The 12,808-nt window shown below is 46.1% G+C and overlaps 1 protein-coding gene across 1 annotated transcript in view; it reads left to right on the top strand.

Annotated features, from left to right (window-relative positions):
- Positions 1 to 12,808, top strand: part of plppr5b (phospholipid phosphatase related 5b) — a 148,874-nt gene that overhangs the window by 101,018 nt on the left and 35,048 nt on the right. Inside the window, exon 4 of the mRNA XM_084326245.1 lies at positions 5,917 to 6,093. Coding sequence (XP_084182371.1) covers positions 5,917 to 6,093 — 177 coding nt within the window. The remainder of the gene's footprint in view (positions 1 to 5,916; positions 6,094 to 12,808) is intronic.

The following is a 12,808-nucleotide window of genomic DNA, read 5'->3' as shown; positions in this document are numbered from 1 at the left end:
CTCTTCGCCCTGGTCCCCTGGGACCCCGGTGTTCCGCGCTGCCCGTCTGCAGCATCCGGGGGGGGATCTCCGTGCCAGGCCTGGAGTGGTGTTCCCACTCCAGACGTCAAGCCGGCGCGCTCCCACTCCAGACGTCAAGCCGGCGCGCTCCCACTCCAGACGTCAAGCCGGTGCGCATCGCTTCCTATTCCACGGGAGGATGCGTCTCTTCGCCCCGGTCCCCTGGGACCCCGGTGTTCCGCGCTGCCCATCTGCAGCATCCGAGGGGGGATCTCCGTGCCAGGCCTGGAGTGGTGTTCCCACTCCAGACGTCAAGCCGGCGCGCTCCCACTCCAGACCAGACGTCAAGCCGGCGCGCTCCCACTCCAGACGTCAAGCCGGCGCGCATCGCTTCCTATTCCACGGGAGGATGCGTCTCTTCGCCCCGGTCCTCTGGGACCCCCGTGTTCTGCGCTGCCCGTCTGCAGCTTCTGAGGAGGATCTCCGTGCCAGGCCTCCGCCGTCGGAACCCTGCCATCCCTGTAAGCAGCTCTGGCCCTCGCCCTGTCCAAGGCCTTAACCCTGTTCTCTGTCCCTGTCTCCAGCCCGCCTCTCCGGGCCTCTGTCCCTGTCCCCCTCTCCAGTGCCCCTGGTCCTGCCCTGACATTTTGCCCTGGCCCTGTCCCTTAGCCTTAGCCCCTTAGCCTGTTCGCCTCTTAAAGGCACAGTGCCGCATTTTCCCTATATTCTTTGACTCCAGTGTTTTTGTGTTCTCCCTTAAAGGGACAGTGCCGCCTTTTGTTATGTAATGAATAAATGCCCTGTTTTGGCTTACTCTCATACCTGTCTTGTGTTGTGCGATTGGGGTCGGTTACAAACCATAACAGTACGACCCGACCCGTCGACGACCCCAGCCAGCACAGACAGTGTATGTGAGTTTGCCCTTTTTAGTTCCCTCTAGTTCCCTCTAATTCCCTCTAGCTCCCTGTTAGTTCCCCTGTTAGTTCCCCTGTTAGTTCCCCTGTTAGTTCCCCTGTTGACTCCCCTGTTGACTCCCCTGTTAGCTCCCCTGTTAGCCTCGTTAGCTCCCCTGTTAGCTACCCTGTTCTCCCCACTGCTAGGACTGCCCCTTCAGCTAGCAAGGTCAGTCTCCCCACTGCTAGGACTGCCCCTTCAGCTAGCAAGGTCAGTTTCCCCACAGCTAGGACTGTCCTTCCAGCTAGCTTGTTCTCTCATGCTGGTCCAGCCCTGTCTGCTAGCCTAGCTCCGGCAGCTAGCGCAGCCTCTATGTTAATGTAGCAGTACAGCTAGCATAGGCCCTGTAGCTAGCAGTGCCCTGGCAGCTACCCTGTCCCTCTGCTAGCCCCACTTTAGGTGTAGCTTCCCCTGCTAGCATGGCCCAATTTTTTGTTTGTTGCCTTGTCATGTCCCCTGCCCTGCTGTCTGATTTTTTGGGTCGCCCGGTGGCTCCCGTGGAGGGGGGGGGGTACTGTGAGGTTTTGCCTGTTCCCTGGACCTTTAATTCCCTGTCTCCTCACCTCACCAGCCCCCACCTTTGGATTTTCCCTGTCTACTCTCCTCAACAGCCCCCACCCTTGCGATGTTTTACTCTCCTCTGCTCTTCACCAGCCCCCACCCTTGGACTACCTTTCACAGCTGTCATAAGTTATGATTAGCGCCCCAGAGGGCTTTAAATACCTGGACCTCCCCTCCAGTCCTGGTCGGGTCGTTCTGTATGCTGGTTCGGTGTTCTGGACTCTGTATCTTTATCTGTGTTCAGTGTTCATGGAGTCCTGGACGTTACCATCACCTGCCGCGTCTCCGGCGTGAGACGACGTGCCAGCCATCACCACCTGTCGCCGTTTGCCTGGAGTGGGACACCATCTGCGCTCTCTAATCCTCTACGGGAGGTTTTCCAGTGTTCCCACTCCAGACGTCAAGCCGGCGCGCATCGCTTCCTATTCCACGGGAGGATGCGTCTCTTCGCCCCGGTCCCCTGGGACCCCGGTGTTCCGCGCTGCCCATCTGCAGCATCCGAGGGGGGATCTCCGTGCCAGGCCTGGAGTGGTGTTCCCACTCCAGACGTCAAGCCGGCGCGCTCCCACTCCAGACCAGACGTCAAGCCGGCGCGCTCCCACTCCAGACGTCAAGCCGGCGCGCATCGCTTCCTATTCCACGGGAGGATGCGTCTCTTCGCCCCGGTCCTCTGGGACCCCGGTGTTCTGCGCTGCCCGTCTGCAGCTTCCGAGGAGGATCTCCGTGCCAGGCCTCCGCCGTCGGAACCCTGCCATCCCTGTAAGCAGCTCTGGCCCTCGCCCTGTCCAAGGCCTTAACCCTGTTCTCTGTCCCTGTCTCCAGCCCGCCTCTCCGGGCCTCTGTCCCTGTCCCCCTCTCCAGTGCCCCTGGTCCTGCCCTGACATTTTGCCCTGGCCCTGTCCCTTAGCCTTAGCCCCTTAGCCTGTTCGCCTCTTAAAGGCACAGTGCCGCATTTTCCCTATATTCTTTGACTCCAGTGTTTTTGTGTTCTCCCTTAAAGGGACAGTGCCGCCTTTTGTTATGTAATGAATAAATGCCCTGTTTTGGCTTACTCTCATTCCTGTCTTGTGTTGTGCGATTGGGGTCGGTTACAAACCATAACACAAGGCCTGATCAGCATGTAATTTACGTGAAAAATATCTTACCGTGGGCCGGTTGGATCCCCAAAAGGATTTCCCAGTTATCGATCGCCATTTGGTAGATCGATATGTCCATTGGCTGATGATATATTCCTTTACTGCATAGTGAATTCGGCGTCGCAAAAGGTATTCCAAGCTACAGGCTACACGTAGAGATTCCAGCTAACATGAAACTCCATTAAAAGTTAAAAAAAATAAAAATAAAAAAAAAGCACCGTTCTGCCACAGGGAACACTGCATTATCGAGACAGCGCCCCTACGAGGATCTGGCCGGTAATGCACTTTTCAGAATTCCAAGAGTGGGGTAAATCTGCAGTGCTGCTCGTGACGTTGAGTAGGTTATTAAAATGGAATAAAAGCCAAAACAACCTTGCCATGGACATGTCCGTGGTTGGCCCTCTACCATTTGCTCCAAAAGAAAGGTATTTAAACCACGTAGCGTGTTTACCCCTCATCTCAACCCACCCTCAGTGGAGACATTCTGCAGATTGGTACAACTTGATGTCCTTAAATTATGTGAAACCAGTCACAAAGCCCACCTTTATCCTAATTTATTAGAATCAGAGTCAGCAGCTCTCAAGGATCTTATTAAGAACGATGATTTAATTTTTAGGAAAGCCGATAAAGGTTCCGGAATCGTGCTCCAAAATAAGAGTTTGTATGTATCCGAGATCAATAGACAATTGAACGATATTGAGGTTTATACCCTTTTAAATACAGACCCAGTATTTAAATTTTCCGCGGAAATTAAGACTACCCTTAAAAACCTTAGATTGGCAGAGGTGATTACAGAAAATGAATTTAAGTTTATGTTCGTAGAGTACCCAGTTACGCCTATTATTTACACTTTACCGAAGATCCATAAGGATCTGGTTAACCCTCCTGGTCGACCGATCGTCTCTGGTATAGGTTCCGCTACAGAAAAAATCTCGCAATTTGTTGACTCGCATATTAAGGATTTGGCCTCTTCTCAGCGTGGTTATTTGAAAGACACTACTACATTTTTGAACAAACTTTCGACCTGTAATATTAGTCCCTTGGACTTATTAGTTACCATAGACGTAGTCAGTTTATACCCCAGCATTCCACATGCTGACGCGCTGGACGCACTGAGTTTTTATCTAAACTCGAGAGAGGAATTACTCCCCTCCACAGAAGCGCTAGTTAATCTAGCCGACCTAGTACTAACTCGGAATTATTTTAGATTCCAAGATAAATACTACTTGCAGAACAGAGGCCTCAGCATGGGCTCCCCAGCCGCTGTGAACCTAGCCAATCTGTACATGTCCAAGTATGAGTCTGACCACATTTTTAATAATAACCCGTTTGAGAAATTCGTCAAATCCTATATGAGATATATCGATGATATGTTCTTTATTTGGTCTGGTACATCGTCTGATCTTGATGCCTTCCTTGAGTACTTGAACACCTGCAGAGAAACTATAAAGTTTACATTAAAGTCTGATATACATACTTTACCTTTCCTAGATGTTTTGATCAAGAAAGCCCCGGATGGTATTTCTTTACATACAGAGGTCTTCAAAAAGGAGACAGACCGTAACTCATTCTTACATTATTCCAGTTACCACACTCCTGCCTTGAAAAATAGTCTACCTTTCAGCCAAATACTCCGTTATAGGAGAATTTGCGACACTGAAGATAGATTTACTGCACAAGCAGAAGTTCTAAGAAGCAGTTTTCATGACAGAGGCTATAGTGTCGATTTGACACGTAAAGCCCTGAATAAAACCAAGCTGATTGATAGGGCCTCGTTGTTTATCCCCAAAAAGAAAAAAGAAAACACAGACAAAGTATCTTTCGTGTCCACTTTTAGCCCCATTACGAAAGGCATACGGAGCATTGTCAATAAATATTGGCATATTCTACAGTCGGATCCAATAATAGGGACAGCGTTTCAACATTCGCCTAATTACTTTTATAAAAGACAAGCGAATTTATCCAACCTATTAGTTAAAACCGACTTGCCCGTAAGGAAACCTACACATTTTTTGTCTAATATCCCTGATGGAAATTTTCCATGTCAAGCCTGTGTACAGTGTCAAGGCATGATCAAAGAGAAATTTTACACGCACCCGAAAACGAACAAAAAAATACCTGTTAAAGGGCGTATCACGTGTAATTCAGCCAATCTGGTGTATCTACTAAAATGCCCGTGTGATTTTTCTTATGTGGGGAAGACAACCAGAGCCTTTAAAACAAGAATCAGTGAACATAAGTGTTCAGTGAGAAATTCAGATATAAAGTCGTCAGTAGCTAGACACTTTTCCAGGTGTAAACATACCGTTAACGATCTCAGATATATGGGACTTGAGTTAGTCCACAGGCCCGCGAGAGGGGGAGACAGACATAAGTTACTGTTACAACGGGAATGTTATTATATCCACCTGTTTGATTGCATAGAACCTAGAGGAATGAATGAAGAGAACGTTTTAACCTGTTTCCTTTAAGTACCTTTTATCTATATGGTTTAATCCAAGTGGTTGTTTCCTCCAAGAGGTATGTTTATCCTTTGATGCTTAAAAGAAAAAAGAAAAAAGTATAGGGGCTAAATTAGCCCTATAAACTATGGGCATGTTACATAGCAAGTTTCTGGTATGGTAATGTAATGCAATTTTTGCTTTTGCTTTTGTGTTTTTTATGTCTTTTTATATGTCTTTTATACATGGTATATTTGTATAATTTGTATTTACTAACAGACTCTATTTTGATAGGTCTTTTCTTTTGTCATTGAGGACCAATAGACTCAGGCACACCTGCGCTGTGATGTCATTTCCTGCCAAATCATTAACCACCTGTGTGTAATTAACCACGTGTGTGTATATAACCATTATCTTGACTGCAAGTCCATTGCAAGCTATAACACTGAAGAAGGAATACATATTTCCGAAACATGTTTGTTTCAGGCTGCCATTAAATTTTGAACCTGAGAGTGCTGGTCTGGCTTCACTGCTTCTTTTATATAGTCCGTGGTTGGCCCTCTACCATTGGATCCGAAACACGGACATGTCCGTGGTTGGCCGGGAACCAGTTAAATGCAGCGCATACTGCCTTGAAATCCCACAACGTGCCACACTAAAAAATTCAAACGTAACCTTTAAAAAGCCGTTGACCTCCTGCCAAGGTTGCACCTACCTTGCGCAGAAAAGAACATGTCTAGTTTTATTTTATTTTTTACTACATATAAATCCGCTCTTCCTTGCAGCGTGTTACCTAATCCCGCTCCTCTCTTCCCTCCGTCCAGATGTACGTGACGTGCACGGTGCAGGCCAAGGGGACCCGGCTGGCCAAGCCGGTTCTGTCCCTGGGTCTCATGTGTCTAGCCTTCCTCACGGGCCTCAACCGCGTGGCCGAGTACCGGAACCACTGGTCCGACGTCATCGCAGGCTTCATCATCGGCACTGCCATCGCCGCCTTCCTGGTGAGACCAAACACCTATCCACTGTGTGTGTGTGTGTGTGTGTGTGTGTGTGTGTGTGTGTGTGTGTGTGTGTGTGTGTGTGTGTGTGTGTGTGTGTGTGTGTGTGTGTGTGTGTGTGTGTGTGTGTGTGTGTGTGTGTGTGTGTGTGTGTGTGTGTGTGTGTGTGTGTGTGTGTGTGTGTGTGTGTGTGTGTGTGTGTGTGTGTGTGTGTGTGTGTGTGTGTGTGTGTGTGTGTGTGTGTGTGTGTGCGCGTTGATGAGGAGGTTAATTGAACGTCTGTGGTGCTAAGGTACCTGCTATAAGTAGCAGCCACACAGGTGTTGCTTTCTATACTGTACCTATGAATGTATGCTGTGGGTGAACTCTGCTGCCTGTCTAATCGGGTTGGATTTCTCAAGCTTGGTTGTCAGTTGAGCACATTATATTACTGACACAGTATACGTTTGTTATATTATACTGAATATATAATACAATTCAAACAGTTTTTTTTTTCACAAGTTACACCGATGAGGAAAAATGTGGTCCACTGATCTAGATCTTGTTGTCCTACGAGCACTTGTTATTTTTATTTGTATTAAGTGGGAGTGGAGCTGTGTTAGTGTGCAGTTTGAATGTTTGAAATGTCTTGAAAGTTTGGAAATTTGGGAATGCCAGAATATGCATTCAAAAGCATTAGTACAGCCATATAGAATAAATAAATAAATTATTTAAAAAATTATAAATTTAAATATAGGACTGTGGTGGAATATGGCTAATTTAAAGGTGCAGTATGTCGTTTTGAGGATACATTTTCAACTCTGTTGTAGAATAATTGTATGGTATATGAAAATATACATACAATAATACTTTGCTCAGGGAAAACACTGGGTCCATGGGACACTTTAACCTCTTATCCATCGGGTAAGCATCGGGCTAGTTTTGCATAAAACGCCTGTCGATTGCATACCCAAAGTAATTTGAGATGTATTCTTGAACCACGTATAGCACATGCATCAGTCTGGTCTCTTTTGAAAGGAAACATTCTGAATTTTTGTTGAAAAGAAACATTGAATCAACATTGATTGATTCAATGTTGACAACAAAATTGCAGCAAAATGTCAACGTTGATTCAATGCTGTTTACTTAATGATGTTTCTATGTCAGTTTGCAATCTGGGTTAGCATATTGAGCTAGCCCTCCTCCCTCCCTCCCACCCAGTTGGATCAAGCACGCTGTAATATAATACAATCTATTGGTTTGTAGTTATGCCACATATTTGTTGGCTTAAAGATGTCCTCCACTCAACAATGTTTTTATGGTTTGTGTTATTTGTGCAGGACTACCCCAGAGTGTTGCATGTGTGATGACACTAATAGGTCAAATCTATCATGGTCCAATATGTGGTAACTTGACACCTTTTAGTTTTGGCATACACACAGAAAGCTAAGTATGTATTGACATTTGACATGTCTTGAAAGAATATAAGCTACCGATTTGGAATTCTTGATACCAATGGGTGCTTGTTGCCAATTTGCATATTCATAGTTCCTTGCATTCTGAATGAGGGTAAAGCTGTAGAGATGCTGCTAAGAAATGTTCAGTAAATTATGGAACAATTTGGTGGAAAACACATTGTTATCTAATATAGAACAAAATGTAAGGGTTTGAAAACCATCTGGAGGGGTTCTTTAACCCTGTAATACTGTTCCCTAAATTATTAAGATTGATGGTAATGTTACACTTGTTGAAAACAAGTTAGTTTGACAGGCAAATGCTTCCTCTAAACTAAAAGTGACTTCAGTCCATACAAGAACAGTGATTAATTATGCCTGCGTATGGTAATCTGTCTTATAAAAACACATTTGTTACAATAGATAATAGATGAACAAGAGACATACTGTAACTTAAAATATCCACTCTATATGCAGATTATTTGCATGGTTCTTTGCACGTTTGTTTGACCTTAACAACACAAACTGCTAGTTAGTAAGAAAGTGCTTCTTGGCGTTTGACAGAGCTGCGCTCTCTCTCTACACTGTGACCACTAACAATACCAGACATCGAAACACATACAGTACAGTACACACACACTCCTGCCTATAAAAGAGACGCGGGCCCCGTTCAGTTCCAGGACTCCTACACACGGACCTCCCGGGCCACGTTCCAACACTTCTCCCCAGCTCATACCCAGAGCCCTTCCTTGCCAGGTCCCACTGGTTGAGCTTAAGAGCCTCTCCCTTGGAGCTTGATCCTCTTGGAATCCCTGCGAAGCCAATTGTCTGTCCCTCCCCGTGGAGATAGACTCTCTCCCCGTCTCCCTCCATTGCTTGGTAGAGGAGGGTGACGATAAGCATGGAGGGAATTTCACGGCCTGGGAGAGTGGCTTGGCTCTAACCTAGGTGGAAACGTTGCAGTGTTGGTAACGGATTACACACACACTCATACACACACACAAATACACACACACTACACACACAAGTTATCTTCATTCGTTTTTGTTCTCTCTGGAGGTATGGCAGACAGGCCAGACTGGCTTTTCTAGAGCCCAGTCCACCCAAGACATTTCTGGGGTGTGATAAAGACTCAGTCCCCTGCAGGTGGGAGTCCAGGTGTCTGGACCATATCATATAGACATACCAGGGCAGTGGCTAATTCTAGCAGAAGCCGAACTAGAATGGAGAAGTAAGACAACTCCTTCCCTCCACTAACAGAAACAATCCCCTCCACCAAAATTAAAATCTACCCAAATCAAAAGCCCTGGGTAGACAAATCCGTCCGTGAGGCTCTGAAAGTGCGCACATCAGCATACAACACCGGGCTGGTGACAGGCAACATGGAAGAACACAAGATGGCAAGATACAACGTCAGGAGAGCAGTAATAGAGGCAAAACGGCGTTACAGGGATAAAGTTGAACTTCAGTTTGAACAGGCTGACTCTAGAGGCATGTGGCAGGGCCTCAGAACAATGACAGACTACAAAGGAACCCCCCTCAAACTGAACAGTGACATCTCCTTAGCAAATCATCTCAATTCCTTCTATGCGAGGTTTGAGGCTGTGAATAACAACACCAGCCTACAAACCACGGCAATGGGGGGGGGGGGGGGGGGTCTGCTGATGGAGACTCAGTGTTCAGGGTAACAGAGCATGAGGTGAGACGGATCTTTAAAAAAGTGAATATCAGGAAGGCAGCAGGACCGGACGGCATCCCCGGCCGCGTCCTAAAAGTCTGTGCTGACCAACTGGCCCCGGTATTCACTGACATCTTCAACCTGTCCTTGGAACAGGCTGTCATCCCCACCTGTCTGAAGAAGTCCACCATCATCCCTGTACCCAAAAAATCTACGCCCGCTTGCCTCAACGACTACCGCCCTGTAGCCCTCACCTCCATAGCCATGAAGTGCTTTGAGAAGCTAGTGAAGGGCTACATCTGTTCCTCCCTCCCCATCAACCTGGACCCTCTGCAATTTGCATATCGCCCCAACAGGTCCACGGAGGACGCCATAGCCCATGTGCTGCACACAGCAGCATCACACCTGGACAAGAGGCAGGGGAACTATGTGAGAATGCTGTTCATCGACTACAGCTCAGCATTCAATACCATAGTCCCCTCCAAACTCATAGCCAAGCTCAGGGACCTGGGCTTGAACTATGACCTCTGCCAGTGGGTCTTGGACTTCCTGACGGGCAGACCCCAGGTGGTAAGAGCCGGCAACTGCACCTCCTCATCCATCACGCTCAACATAGGGGCCCCCCAGGGCTGTGTTCTGAGCCCCCTCCTCTACTCCCTGTACACACATGACTGCGTAGCACAGCGGAACAACAACACCATCATCAAATTTGCTGATGACACAGTAGTGGTGGGCCTGATCTCTGCCAACGACGAAAGGGCCTACCTGGAAGAGGTCACAGTGGTGTCAGGAGAACTGCCTCTCCCTGAACGTCAGCAAAACAAAAGAGATGATTGTGGACTTCAGGAGGTCGGGGGTCAAGGACTACAGCCCCCTCAGCATCGACGGGGCACCGGTTGAGAGAGTGAACAGTTTCAAGTACCTCGGAGCCCACATATCCGAGGACTTGACATGGACCACACACATTGACAGTGTTGTGAAGAAGGCACGACAACGCCTCTACTTCCTCAGGCGCCTAAGGAAGTTCCAAGTCAGTCAGAAGATCCTTAGGAACTTCTACTCATGTACAATAGAGAGCATCCTGACCGGCAACATCACCTCCTGGTTTGGGAATAGCACTGCACAAGACCGTAGCAGACTACAAAGAGTGACATGTTCAGCCGAACGCACAATTGGAGGGGGGCTTCCCACCCTCCAGAACATTTACAACAAGCGGTGCAAGGGGAAGGCTAAGAGAATTATTAAGGACTCGAGCCACCCGAACAACTGCCTCTTTGAACTGCTGCGGTCAGGCAAGCGATACCGGAGTCTTAAGGCGAGCACAGAAAGACTCAGAAGAAGCTTCTATCCCCAGGCCATCAGGCTGCTAAACGAACAATAAACACTATGCAACAACCATCAAATGCACACAGCACACACACCCACACGCACACACTCACTCAAACAAACAACACACTGCAGCACCCACTCTCCACACTTTAGATCACACAAACACACTTTACACTTTATATTTATTGATAAAGGATTTGCACTACAACTCGTACACCTACTGTGAATTGTACCTAAATTGCACCTCGTCCCATTTCTGCCTTGCACTATATAGTATTGTATATTAGTACACTGCACAGTATTGTATATTGTATGGTAACTCAGCTACGTCTTCTGCATCGAACATTGTACATATGTCTAAACTGAACACTGTGACCTCATTTTTTTTACTTCTAATTTTACTATGTTATTTTATTTCATACTTATCTTGTCTTGCACAGTCTCTGGAGCGTAACAGTAAGAAGCATTTTGTATAAAAGTATTCTGTACTTCTGTATGACAACTATTAAAGAAACTTGAAACTTGGAAACTAGTCTGAGGGTCCACCTTGGGCAAGTGTTAGTACCCTCTCTAGCCTCCCTACCCAGGTTGTGTGTGTGTGTGCGTAGGGAGGGAGACACAAAGGCTAAGGGAGAAAACCCTGAAAGAAAACCGCACTGCCTTGTGTGTGTAGGAATACGCAAAGGCTAGGTCCTCACAGACAATGGGGTTACCTGTAAGGAAGGGCATCCGAGGTATAAAACTAGCTACAGTACAAACCAAAAATGATGACTCCAGTGGCGTGGAGTCATCGCCCGTCCAATGCACTGTAGTGGGAAAATAGGGACGATGATGATGATGATGATGATGATGATGATGATGATGATGATGATGAAGATGATGAGGATGATGATGATGATGATGAGAGTGTGCTTGTCACCAGGGTGTGATTTTCCCTTCTCTCCAACAAGCTACTGTAGTGCAAGCTGTGTTGCTGGCCGCCGTTTGAGTGCAGCGTGGCACTTTCAGTGGCATTGGCCTCTGAGCTCCAGAGGAAGATGTGCTCTGACGGGTGTGTGAACGGACCAGTGAATTTGATGCAGCGTGGATCTCGTGAAGAGCGAGAGTCAAGTCAAAGCTAATTATTTCTCTCTAATATCTAAGCAAGAAATATAAATTCCTCAAAAGGCTTATGGCGCACTGCGCTCTCCGTGGTGCTGAAAACTTTTTCTAGGATTGACCAAATTTGTGTTTTGGGAGAAGCAAGCGCCCAGCAATGAACTATGAGAACATTATCTCTATCAGCCTACAATGTCTGTTCTGTTCTGCAGTGTTTCTGCTGCCTAGCCATTTGGCCTGTTTTACCTACTTAGCCTGTTGTGCTTTTAAGTAATTAGTTAATTCATCTAAATGCTTATATTTAGATCAAATGCTTTATACAACATTATGTAAATGGTATCAGTACATATGGTATTCAGCAGGCTTACTTTACCGTCCCGCAAAATGGGCACGTTGTCCTGCATTTGGTCACGTTACCTACAAGATGAAAAGGGAGCAGCAAACCATTTCATTATATTTCAGAAATCATCCGTTGACGAAACATTAATTGAATGTCTTTGCAAGTGCTTGAGGATAAATCCCTCCATTTAGAAAAATGCAAACAAACAAACTAAACAAAAAGCAACCATCTGGTGCATAATTGCATATGTTTTATATGGACATAACTGTATATAATTGCTTAGTCCACCCTCTTGTCGTTGTCGTCGTCCCCGCTCCCCCAACACACACACACACACACACACACACAAATCACATGTAACCTACATCACATACTTTGAGGAGTAACATGTAATGTGATTACAGTAATTTGATTTTTAAAAATAAATAAAGGGTAACTGTAATCCATTACACATCTGAGCACCACCAATCAGTAACATCATATCACACATCTAGAAACACTAGTGACATCATATCACACATCTAGAAACACTAGTGACATCATATCATATCATATACATCTAGAAATGCTAGTAACATCATATCATACATCTAGAAATGCTAGTAACATCATATAACACATCTATAAACACTAGTAACATCATATAACACATCTAGAAACACTAGTAACATAATATCATATCATACATCTAGAAACACTAGTACATAACATCACACATCTAGAAACACTAGTAACATGATATCATATCACACATCTAGAAACAGTAGTTATAGTTAGATAGATGATATATAATAATTGTATTATTCCTATTGAGGTCAGAACTAATACCAAGTGCACACT

The sequence above is a fragment of the Notolepis coatsorum genome (assembly GCF_963971535.1).
Source record: "Notolepis coatsorum genome assembly, chromosome: 12".
Taxonomy (NCBI): domain Eukaryota; kingdom Metazoa; phylum Chordata; class Actinopteri; order Aulopiformes; family Paralepididae; genus Notolepis; species Notolepis coatsorum.
Note: the sequence above shows the minus strand (reverse complement) of the source record. Positions and strands in the feature narration are given on the sequence as shown.